Genomic DNA, 12833 nt, shown 5'->3' with positions numbered 1-12833 from the left:
GTTCTGAGGTGTTCCTAATCATATTTACGAATGTGCATACCATGTCAGTGAAGTCATAGAAAGGCCATTTCTGTGTGTGATTTTCTCCTATGTTAATTGAAAGCTGAGAAGAACCAGATGGTTGGGGCTGGTGATTAGACAACCAGAATATTGTTGTGAAATTCCTGCCATGTGGGTTTCAATCACCACTCTATTAGACCGCAGTCTGTTTTGATATGTCATGAGGTTTTGTGACTCAATGTGGAACAGGGTTACAACAGAGTTATGGCGGATACAAAGTGTACAAATCCAGTGAAGTTTCTATGGTTACACATACAGCCTTAGCATGCTCATTGTCAGTTTTCAAAAACTGTTTTCGAACTCTGTTTAGTGATAGGCTTGATGGAATTAAAAGAGACTGTTGAGAGACTCAACTCTTGAACAAAACACGAATCGGACTTGACAGAGAAAGGCTGAATTAGTTATCATTGGGGTGGGGCCGAATCACAGTTGATGAAGTCCAATTGGCCCCAGTTCTGCTCACTAATGATATTGTTTACATGATGTTCGTATCCCCATTACTCCTCTCCTGTTCTCCACTCCACTTACAGAAACGCCTGCTGGTGTCAGTGGACATGAAGCAGACCCCCTTTGTTCTCTTATGCACCCTAGGATTTCCCCTATACACACACACTCACGTACTCATACGTATAACATACCAGTAATGCTACCTCATCATCAGTTATCTCTCCCATAGCTAGTCTTGCATAGCACTGAAGAGATGCACTCACAGTGAGTGCATTAGCCATGGTCCCTGGCTTTAATGGATCAAGGACATTGGTTGGACCAGTGGCCCATCTAGAAGAGGCAGAGAGGGGTTAGCACCATGAGCCTTACCAGCTGGGCCTGTTTGGAGAGTGATATAGTGGGAGAGGTACATGGAGGGAGAGCGGGAGTGAGGGAGAGGGGAGGGGGAGAGCACTTGAAGGAAGCGCGTGCGTAAGTGTTGGCCCAGGAGATGGAATCTGGTGTGTTTGTTCTGGAGTAATGCTCCCCTGCTGCAGGCCCCATCGCTCGCTCTGAGAGGGGAGGGCAGCAGGCAGGGAGAGAGAGAGAGAGGGTGAATGCTGCTGGAGAGAGGGAAAGTTTGACAGGGAGTGAGAGGGGAAAAGAGAGGAGGGAGGGAGAACGCTGGATAGAGGGATTATTGGAGAAAGAAAATGTTAGAGAGAGGGAGAGAGAGTCAGTTTGGAAGAGAACGAGGGAAAGAGAGGATGTGGCCGGAGAGAATTGGTTAGAGGCAGAGGAGAGGGACAGTTGGACAGAAAGACAGTGGACAGTGTGCTGTCTGGTTCACCTCCTGGCCATCAATCAATCAATCAAATGTATTTATAAAGCCCTTTTTACATCAGCAGATGTCACAACGTGCTATACAGAAACCCAGCCTAAAACCCCAAACAGCAAACAATGCAATGCCATGTTGTTCTCGTGTTAGCAGCAGTACCCTAATACATCCTTTTAATGTGGTTCTTGTTATTGTTTTCATAGTTATGTGGTCTCAGTTTCACAAGCACAACTGGCAGTCAGGACACAAGATAAGATCTGCTATGATTCTTAAAGAACAAAAGTATTATCCGTCATGGGGACAAATTGTTCTACTGCTTGAGAGAATAAAGCAGTGGTGGTTCCATGAACTTTTATTGTAATTAATCAGAAACAAGCTCTGTGATGTAGTCATGTGTCTCATTACAGCACATTGTCTGTTGACGCCACCCTGCTTAGCCTATATCCACCTACTGTATGAGGAGGAGAGGTTTGAGGCCCACACATTTTCTTAGAAATGCACACAAGCACACTAGCTATATCTGGCTCACACACACTCAAACACAAACATACTCCCACCCAAGGGGTCTGTCACTTCCCTCTGTACACAATGAGTTATACAAGCCTTTGCCCTTTCCTGTGGCCAAACAAACAGGCGTAACAGGGTTGGGGAGTGGAAATGCTAGGACATACTCTGGCCCGCAGTGTGCTTGGCCATTACGTAAGCATGACTGTGGTCCTCAACCCTACCTCAAATCTACCAGTGCTTCCTTCCACTTGCTCCGGAACATAGGTCTGGGTTCACGATCTGCAGACCATTGCACATGGGAAATTACATTGTGTGTGTGTGTGTGTGTGTGTGTGTGTGTGTGTGTGTGTGTGTGTGTGTGTGTGTGTGTGTGTGTGTGTGTGTGTGTGTGTGTGTGTGTGTGTACGAGACAGCAAAGGCTGTAGTGTTGTCAAAGCAAATGTTTCTAATAAATGCTTTAAACCAGCATATTAGTTGTACTTTGTAGTGCTTTGTGTTTATATGAATCAGTGTGAACATGACCAACAGGATTATGTGCACATGCTCCCTGGCTACCAACTGTGCCATTGTGTGAGTGACACCAAGATGGAGTGGGTTAGCAAGATATATTATGCAACCTCTGGTTTTTCTCAGACCGTCCCACCAAGCGCCCCCAGAGAAGGTTGGGACTTTGCATACCATACTCCCCTTGTCCTGGTATTTCTACTGTAATCATGTCTTCATGGGATGACAGGGCTCTCGTATCTGGCTTAGATGTGTTTTTCTCTCTTTATCTCTCCGTCTGTCTGAGGGAGCATTTCCTCTGGCCCATCTTCCCCGGCCTCGCCAGCCTCACCACTCCCTTCCCTCTTTCCTTGAGAAAAATAACAGAAGAAGAAAAAAAACAGACGGCGGAAAGCGAGACTTAGCGGATAGCCTCAGAACGTGTAATGTGTATGTTTGACTGTCTGTTTTGGTTCTCGTTGGAAAAATGGTCGGGTGTTCTGTTTCAGGTGACCACAGCATGCATCCCAGCTCCATCTGATCTGGTAAGTTGACCCCTCTGTCTCTCACTCTTTAAATAGTCTTTCATTCCTTCACTTTACGATATAAACAACAAGCTGTAACCATCCATAAATCTGCAGTTCTGTTGGAAAATGGCAGATGCCCCTCTTTTCCTTGGCTAGTAGAGTGGGCTTGGTTTGTTCTTGGATGAGAGTGTTGTCTAGAAGTCAGGTTGCTACAATAAGTAGTATAGGTGGGCCTTCAGGAAGGAAGCCTGTTTGTTGAATCACCATATATCTCCCCTTGTTGCCTACAGCAGCGCAGAGGGACAGCTCCATCCCGACACGTCCAACACCTGGTGAGAAGACTTTTCCAGACACACTTTTCTCACTTCCCCTCCACAAATGAATGTTCATGCTGTTCTTCTCGTGAGTGTGAGAGATGGTTCTAATTGAATTTCTCTCTGTCTTCAGGGTTCCACAAAGTCTCTGACTTACACCAAACAGAGAACCATCCTCCCCAGGTAACACAGCTCCCTATGTATGATAACCTAATTCAATTCATTATTTAACATGTCTCTCTGAGGAGGAGAAGAAGGAAGAGGAGGATGATGAAAAGGAGGAGGTACTGGATGATTAAGAGGAGGATTTCACACTGACTCCTATCTCCTCCTCTTCATTCTCTTCTTCTCTTTCCCAGTCTCTCCCTTTTTATCACTCCTCCTTCATTCCCTCGTTTTATTCTACACCTCCTCTCATTATCCAACTACACTTCCTCCTGTTTTTCCTCCCGACCCCATTTTCAAATCAGGCTCCACCACATGGGGTCGCGACCCCTAGTTTGGGAAACGCTGAGTTAATGTAAGGGAGGCTGCAAATGAAAGGTTTCAGTGTTTCTGTTTTAGAGCTCAATGGAGTAACACGACATCAATCTGTAGACCACCTCATAACCCCTTGCGTTTTTCCTCTGGTCAGGAGTTTCAGTGTGGACCGTGTGATGGAAAGAGTCATGGAGGGCCACTATGACTTTGACCTGACCTACATCACCGAGAGGATTATCTCCGTGTTCTTCCCCCCTCTGCTGGACGAGCAGCGGTATCGTCTCAACCTCAAGGAGGTGACCGCCATGCTCAGGTCCAAGCACCAGGACAAGTTCCTGGTGAGTACATTATATGCTGCCGCTGTCGACAAGGGCTGGGTTCAAATATCTACGCTACTATCATACCACTCCAAATGAAGGATTGTGTTGGGCATGTATTATAAGTGGTAGGCTGGTATGGATTTTTTGGAACGTAGCCATACACTCCGTGATGCTTTCATATGTGCTTTCATAGCCACCCAGAAAAGCAACCCAGAAAAAGGTTCAAAATAGCCCACATGAACATACGTAGCCAGAGAAACAAGGTTCATGAAATCGATAACTTACAGACATCAGATAACATTCATATACTGGCTGTCTCAGAAACTCACTTAGATAATTCCTTTGATGATACAGTGGTAGAAATACATGGTTATAACATATATAAAAGAGACAGGAATGCCAATGGGGGAGGTGTTGCTTTATGTATTCAGAATCATATTCCTGTAAAGAAGTGGTCACAAACCTTTTCTGAGCCGAGATCACTTTCTGAATCAAAATGGAGGCAGATTTTTTTTTTTTAAGATGACTTAAAAGCCGTAAGCCTATGCAACATTAATCTATTAAAAACAGTACTGTAGCAATGAGGTTTGTGCAGTAGGCTCAATATACTATCACTGCATATTGGTTATTCTTTAATTGCCCTGCCATTGTTGTTCTTCTCAGACCATTTAAAAATAATATATGATCAGAATGATAATACAGTGCATTCGGAAAGTATTCAGACCCCTTGACTTTTTCTACATTTTGTTACCTTACAGCCTTATTCTAAAATGGATTTTTTAAAAAAAGATCACTTTCACACAATACCCCATAATGGCAAAGCAAGAACAGGTTAGACATTTTTGCAAATGTAAAGTCATAAATGTACATACCCTTAGGTTGGAGTCATTAAAACTTGTTTTTCAACCACTCCACAAATTTCTTGTTAACAAACTATGGTTCTGGCAAGTCGGTTAGGACATCTACTTTGTGCATGACACAAGTCATTTTTCCAACAATTGTTTACAGACAGATTATTCAACTTATAATTCACTGTATCACAATTCCAGTGGGTCAGAAGTTTACATACACTAAGTTGACTGTGCCTTTCAAACAGCTTAGAAAATTCCTGAAAATTATGTCATGGCTTTAGAAGCTTCTGATAGGCTAATTGACATCATTTGAGTCAATTGGAGGTGTACCTTTGGATGTATTTCAGGCCTACCTTCAAACTCAGTTCCTCTTTGCTTGACATCATGGAAAATCAAAAGAAATCAGCCAAGACCTCAGAAAAAATTGTAGACCTCCATAAGTCTGGTTCACCCTTGGGAGCAATTTCCAAACGCCTGAAGGTACCACATTCATCTGTACAAACAATAGTACGCAAGTATAAACACCATGGGACCACATGGGACCGCTTGGCATTCAGGACAAAGGGTTCAATCGTGGTTTCATCAGACCAGAGAATCTTATTTCTCATGGTCTGAGAGTCCTTCAGGTGCCTTTTGCCAATTGGGCTGTCAAGTGGCTTTTACTGAGGAGTGGCCCTCCTCCTCCGATTGCTCAATTTGGCTGGGCGGCCAGCTCTAGGAAGAGTCTTGGTGTTTCCAAACTTCTTCCATTTAAGAATGATGGAGGCCACTGTGTTCTTGGGGACCTGCAATGCTGCAGAAATGTTTTGGCACCCTTCCCCAGATTTGTGCCTCGACAAAATCCTGTCTCTGAGCTTTGCGTACAATTCCTTCAACCTCATGGCTTGGTTTTTGCTCTGACATGAACTGTATAACTGTGGGACCTCATAAATACAGATGTGTGCCTTTCCAAATCATGTCCAATCAATTGAATTTACCAGAGGTGGACTCCAATAAAGTTGTAGAAACATCTCAAGGATGATCAATGGAAACAGGATGCACATGAGCTCAGTTTTGAGTCTCATAGCAAAGGGTCTGAATGCTTATGTAAATAAGGTATTTCTGTTTGTTTTTTAAAATAAATTTGCTAAAATGTATAAACCTGTTTTCACTTTGTCATTATGGGATATTGTATCTAAATGAGTGCACTGACTACTTCCCGAATGCACTGTATTTCAGACCAGTTTATTACCCATTCTGACACTGACTGTAACTCCTTGCTAAGAGTTTCAGTGGGCTCACTAGCTGTAGGTGCTGATGTGTAGAGTGTGCAATCATCAACATACATAGTCATTTCAGCTGGTGGCTTATCATTATTGATGGATGGCAATTGTTTTTCCACCTCTTCCACACAAACTTGACCAAATTCAAAACAGCAGTTCTTCTCTTTCAATATTGTATATTCAATACACACAGAGATGGGTGGTATTTCTGTTACTTTTTAGTGTTTGTCATTTGTATTTCACTGGCCTAAACTACAGTCCAATGTATTTTCTAAATGTTAAATACTTTTCAACAGTACTGATACAAATTATTTAGGGTCTTTTTTGAAAATAAATAGAAATTTAAACAACTTTCCTTTTTACATTTACATTGCATTTTAGTAATTTATCACGGGGCTCTAACAGTTTCCACAGATAGTTTCTTAACAGGTGAATGTTTGTCAACAATTTGCAAGAATAATTGTGCAAAAACTCAGTGCTGCATCTGGATTCACCTCCTTACACACATCAGACCATCATCTTCAAAAAACGTTCTGAGAACATTTTGTATGATCTCTTAAGAATAACTTTAGGCTCTGCCTTTGGTACTTTGGCTTTCCTTGTTATTGCCACAATCTTACCACTACAGCCAATGGGAACTGATATTGCTTTGGAGCAAAGTACTGCAGAATTAGTGAAGATATGATCAATACAAGAGGATGTCACAGATCCAACACTATTAGAATACACTAGTTGGCTGAGTGATAACATGGTTCATGTTACAGGCATTAGTCACAGTAAGAAGCTTCCTCTTGAGAGGACAACTAGATGATAACCAGTCAATGTTCAGGTCACCCAGAAAAGACATTTCTCTCTTAGCATCAGAGACCTTGTCTAACATCACACACATATTCTCCTAGAGAGAAAGAGACTCATACACCAATTCATGTTGTTACTCGTATGACCAGAGAATGTGAAATACTCTGAACATTCATATCCAAGCATAACTGACCAAATAATGAAAGACAAGCAATGTCATTTTGAATTCTGTAGTGAGTGTGGAAAAGGTGAAGAAATGATTGCTGTCTATTAATAATGACAAACTACCTGGTACTGATGAGGATGGAAAATTAATGAGGATAGTAGCGTACTATATCTCCACTCCTATTTGCAATCTCTTCAATCTAAGCCTACAGGAAATGGTGTGCCCTCAGGCCTGGAGGGAAGCAAAAGTCATTCCACTACCCAAGAATAGCAAAGCACCCTTTACTGATTCAAACAGCCGACCAATCAGCCTGCTACCTACTCTTAGTGAACTTTCGGAAAAAATGGTGTTTAACCAGATACAATGCTATTTCACAGTATACAAATTAACAACAGACTTCCAGCATGCTTATAGGGAAGAGCACTCAACATGTACAGCACTTACACAAATGACTGATGATTGGTTGAAACAAATTGATAATAAGAATATTGTTAGACTTCAGTGCAGCTTTTGACATTATCAACCATAGTCTGATGCTGAAAATACGTATGTGTTATGGCTTTACATCCTCTGCCATATCTTGGACCTGTCTAATAGAACACAGAGGGTTTTCTTTAATGGAATCCTTTCTAACCTAAACCAGGTAGAGTGTGGTATACCTCAAGGCAGCTGTCTTGGTCCTTTACTGTTTTCTAGCCTTGAGTAAAGCCTGTGTGTCTACTGTATGCATGCTGATGACTCAACATTATACACATCAGCTACCACAGCAAGTGAAATCACTGCAACCCTTAACAAAGAGCTGCAGTCAGTTTTAGAATGAGTGGCTGGTAATAAGTTAGTCCTAAATATATCAAAAACGAAAGCATTGTATTTGGGACAAATCACTCGCTAAACTGTAAACCTCATCTAAATACTGTTATTAAAAATGTGGCAATTGAACACGTTGAGGAGACTAAACTGCTTGGTTTAACCCTATACTGTAAACTGACATGGTCAAAACATATTGATGCAACGGTTGCTAAGATGGGGAGAGGTGTAATAGCTATCGCTCTCCTCATCCTCAGATGAGGTGAGGAGAGAAGGATCTTCGGACCAAAATGCGGAGTCAGGGAAATAAGCCATTTTTATTACAAATACGACGTAGACTAAACAAAACAAAACACTTTCAAAACTTACAAAATAACAAAACGATGTTGACGCAACCTGAACATAAACTTACATAGACAAACGTAAACTCACGAACAGGAACGGACATCGAAACATAACGAACAGCCAAACAGCTCCGAAAGTGAATAACATCGATAACGACACGAAGACATCACAGGAGACAATCACCCACAAACACACAGTGATAATGCCCTACCTAAATATGACTCTTGATTAGAGGAAAATGCAAACCACCTGCCTCTAATCAAGAGCCATACCAGGCAAACCGAAACCAACATAGAAACAGGTAACATAGACTGCCCACCCAAAACACATGCCCTGACCAAAAACACATAAAAACTAACATAAATAGGTCAGGACTGTTACAGTACCCCCCCCCCAAGGTGCGAACGCCGGGCGCACCAGCACAAAGTCCAGGGGAGGGTCCGGGTGGGCAGTTGACCACGGTGGTGGTTCCGGTTCCGGACGCTGTCCCCATACCACCATAGTCACTCCCCTCTTCTGTCTACCCCTACCACTGACCACCCAAACATTACCTTCCCCTAAATAATCAGCTAGCACCGGAACAAGGGGCAGCACCGGGACAAGGGGTAGCACCGGGACAAGGGGCAGCACAAAAACAAGGGGCAGCACCAGGATAAGGACCATCACTGGAATAAGGGGCAGCACCGGGACAAGGGGCAGCACCGGGACAAGGGGCAGCACCGGGACAAGGGGCAGCACCGGGACAAGGGGCAGCACCGGGACAAGGGGCAGCACCGGGACAAGGGGCAGCACCGGGACAAGGGGCAGCACCGGGACAAGGGGCAGCACCGGGACAAGGGGCAGCACCGGGACAAGGGGCAGCACCGGGACAAGGGGCAGCACCGGGACAAGGGGCAACACCGGGACAAGGGGCAGATCCCGGCTGAAGGACTCTGGCAGGTCCTGTTTGGACGGCTCTGGCAGGTCCATGCTGGCTGACGGCTCTCGACGCTCATGGCAGACTGACGGCTCTCTACGCTCATGGCAGGCTGACGGCTCTCGACGCTCATGGCAGGCTGACGGCTCTCGACGCTCATGGCAGGCTGACGGCTCTCGACGCTCATGGCAGGCTGACGGCTCTCGACGCTCATGGCAGGCTGACGGCTCTCGACGCTCATGGCAGGCTGACGGCTCACGACGCTCATGGCGCTCTGACGGCTCACGACGCTCATGGCGCTCTGACGGCTCTGGCTGCTCATGGCTCTCTGACGGCTCTGGCTGCTCATGGCTCACTGACGGCTCTGGCTGCTCATGGCTCTTTGACGGCTCTGGCTGCTCATGGCTCACTGACGGCTCTGGCTGCTCATGGCTCACTGACGGCTCTGGCTGCTCATGGCTCACTGACGGCTCTGGCAGATCCTGTCTGGTTAGCGGCTCTGGCAGATCCTGTCTGGTTGGCGGCTCTGGCAGATCCTGTCTGGTTGGCGGCTCTGGCAGATCCTGTCTGGTTGGCGGCTCTGGCAGATCCTGTCTGGTTGGCGGCTCTGGCAGATCCTGTCTGGCTGGCGGCTCTAGCGGCTCCTGTCTGGCTGATGGCTCTAGCGGCTCCTGTCTGGCTGACGGCTCTGTAGGCTCATGGCAGACGGGCGGCTTTGCAGGCTCATGGCAGACGGGCGGCTTTGCAGGCTCCTGGCAGACGGATGGCTCAGATGGCGCTGGGAAGACGGATGGCTCAGATGGCGCTGGGAAGACAGATGGCTCAGATGGCGCTGGGGAGACGGATGGCTCAGATGGCGCTGGGGAGACGGATGGCTCAGATGGCGCTGGGGAGACGGATGGCTCTGGCCGGATATGGCGCACTGTAGACCTGGTGCGTGGTGCCGGAACTGGAGGCACCGTGCTAATGATAAGCACCTTCCTACTAGTGCGGGGAGCAGAGACAGGGCACACTGAACTCTCAAAGCGTACTCTATACCTGGTGCGTGGTACCGGCACTGGTGGCACCTGGCTGAGGGCACGCACCTCAGGACTAGTACGGGGAGAAGTGACAGTGTGTACAGGACTTGGGAGACGCACAGGTGGCTTAGTGCGTGGGGCCGGAACTGGAGGCACCGAACTGGATACACGCACTATAAGGAGAGTGCGTGGAGGAGGAACAGGGCTCTGGAAATGCACTGGTAGCCTAGTGCGTAATATAGGCACTGTAGGTACTAGGCTGGGGCGGGGAGGTGGCGCCGGAAATACCGGACCGTGCAGGCGTACTGGCTCTCTTGAGCATTGAGCCTGCCCAACCTTACCTGGTTGAATGCTCCCGGTCGCCCTGCCAGTGCGGCGAGGTGGAATAGCCCGCACTGGGCTATGCAGGCGAACCGGGGAAACCATGCGTAAGGCAGGTGCCATGTATGCCGGCCCGAGGAGACGCACTGGAGACCAGACGCGTTGAGCCGGCCTCATGACACCTGGCTCAATGCCCAATCTAGCCCTACCAGTGCGGGGAGGTGGAATAACCCGCACTGGGCTATGCACACGTACAGGAGACACCGTGCGCTCTACTGCGTAACACGGTGTCTGCCCGTACTCCCGCTCTCCACGGTTAGCCTGGGAAGTGGGCGCAGGTCTCCTACCTGCCCTTGGCCCACAACCCCTTAGCCCCCCCCAAGAAATTTTTGGGAGTTACTCACGGGCTTTTCGGGCTTCCGTGCAAGACGTGTCCCCTCATAATTCCGGTTACGAGCTTGAATCTCCGGCTTCCATCCACGTCTCCTAGCTGCCTCCTCATACCAGCGCTCCTGGGCTGTGGCTGCCTCACTCCTCTCACGAGAGCAGCGATTTCCTCCAGTTTGCGCCCAGGGTCCTCTACCAGACAGGATCTCCTCCCAAGTCCAAAAGTCCTTGTTGCTCCGTCGAGCATTTTTCCCATACCGCTTGGTCTCTGTATTTTGTTGGGTGATTCTGTAATAGCTATCGCTCTCCTCATCCTCAGATGAGGTGAGGAGAGAAGGATCTTCGGACCAAAATGCGGAGTCAGGGAAATAAGCCATTTTTATTACAAATACGACGTAGACTAAACAAAACAAAACACTTTCAAAACTTACAAAATAACAAAACGATGTTGACGCAACCTGAACATAAACTTACATAGACAAACGTAAACTCACGAACAGGAACGGACATCGAAACATACGAACAGCCAAACAGCTCCGAAAGTGAATAACATCGATAACGACACGAAGACATCACAGGAGACAATCACCCACAAACACACAGTGATAATGCCCTACCTAAATATGACTCTTGATTAGAGGAAAATGCAAACCACCTGCCTCTAATCAAGAGCCATACCAGGCAAACCGAAACCAACATAGAAACAGGTAACATAGACTGCCCACCCAAAACACATGCCCTGACCAAAAACACATAAAAACTAACATAAATAGGTCAGGACTGTTACAAGAGGTCTGTCCGTGATAAAGCGCTGCTCTGCCTTCTTGGCATCACAATCAACCAAACAAGTCCTACAGGCCCTAGTTTTATCATACCTGGACTACTGCCCAGTTATATGGTCAAGTGCTGTAAAGAAGGACATGGGCTAATTACAGTTGGCCCAGAACAGAGCAGCACAGCTGGCCCTTAAATGTACACGGAGGGATAATATCATGAACATGCGTGTCAATCTCTCCTGGCTCAAAGTAGAGGATTGACTGCATCACTTCTTGTCTTCGTGAGAGGTATTGACGTGTTGAAAGCACCGAACTGTCTGTTTAAACAGCTAACACAGCTCAGACACCCATACATACTCCACAAGACATGTCAACAGGGTTCTCTTCACAGTCCAGAACTGAGGCTGGGAAACGCACAGTATTACATAGAGCCATGACTACATAGAACTCTCTTCTACATCAGGTAACTCGAGCTAACAGTAAATTCAGATAAAACAACACCTCACGGCACAACACAGACTGTGAAGACACACACACACAAATTGTAATTTTGAATTGTTGTAATATTGTACATTTTATATTGTGGATGTGTAATGGTGGAGCAGTGTAAACTTGTATAGTGCACAATGTCTTGTGTGATGTATTGTTTTATTTATGATGTAGACTATTGTTTTGTTGTGATGTTTTGTTTCTGTTTGGACCCCATGAAGAGTAGCGGATGCCTTGGCAGCAGCTAATGGGGACCTTAATAAAATACTAAATACTAATATGTGCTTTTATATGTGTAGCTTGAGTACACACATCATTCATCTCAAATGTGAATTTTGCTTTCAGCTCTTCAATCTCTCTGAACGACGCCATGACATCACCAGCATGAATCCAAAGGTTTTTTTCATTTTCCGTATCAATTCTGTATCAGTTCCACTTTCTGTGACTTATTATAGTAACATACTTTTTCTATCTTCCTCACTATTTTCCCATGACATCCAGGTTCATGACTTCGGCTGGCCTGACCTCCATGCCCCTCCCCTGGACAAGATCTGTGCCATGTGTAAGGCCATGGAGACCTGGCTGACCTCCGACCCCCAGCATGTGGTAGTCTTGCACTGCAAGGTCAGGGTTCGGCTTTTGACTGGGTTTTAAAACGGCTGTTTTGTTGTTTTAGGGGCTTTTAAAGAGAACACAAAAAAAACAGAATGCTGGGTTTACCCAGATGACTTGCATTCACTT

At 46.1% G+C, this 12833-nt stretch overlaps 1 protein-coding gene across 4 annotated transcripts in view; it reads left to right on the top strand.

Moving 5' to 3' along the window:
* The window catches only part of tns2a (tensin 2a), a 54014-nt gene that overhangs the window by 20440 nt on the left and 20741 nt on the right, over positions 1–12833 (top strand). For 3 of the 4 annotated variants that reach the window (XM_055930883.1, XM_055930881.1, XM_055930884.1), the window contains exons 4-9: positions 2824–2859; positions 3132–3173; positions 3289–3338; positions 3790–3973; positions 12438–12488; positions 12594–12716. In XM_055930883.1, the coding sequence (XP_055786858.1) occupies positions 2824–2859; positions 3132–3173; positions 3289–3338; positions 3790–3973; positions 12438–12488; positions 12594–12716 (486 nt within the window). The remainder of the gene's footprint in view (positions 1–2823; positions 2860–3131; positions 3174–3288; positions 3339–3789; positions 3974–12437; positions 12489–12593; positions 12717–12833) is intronic. The other variant, XM_055930882.1, reaches the window with a different exon arrangement.

Source organism: Salvelinus fontinalis, chromosome 8, assembly GCF_029448725.1.
Source record: "Salvelinus fontinalis isolate EN_2023a chromosome 8, ASM2944872v1, whole genome shotgun sequence".
Classification (NCBI taxonomy): domain Eukaryota; kingdom Metazoa; phylum Chordata; class Actinopteri; order Salmoniformes; family Salmonidae; genus Salvelinus; species Salvelinus fontinalis.
Note: the sequence above shows the minus strand (reverse complement) of the source record. Positions and strands in the feature narration are given on the sequence as shown.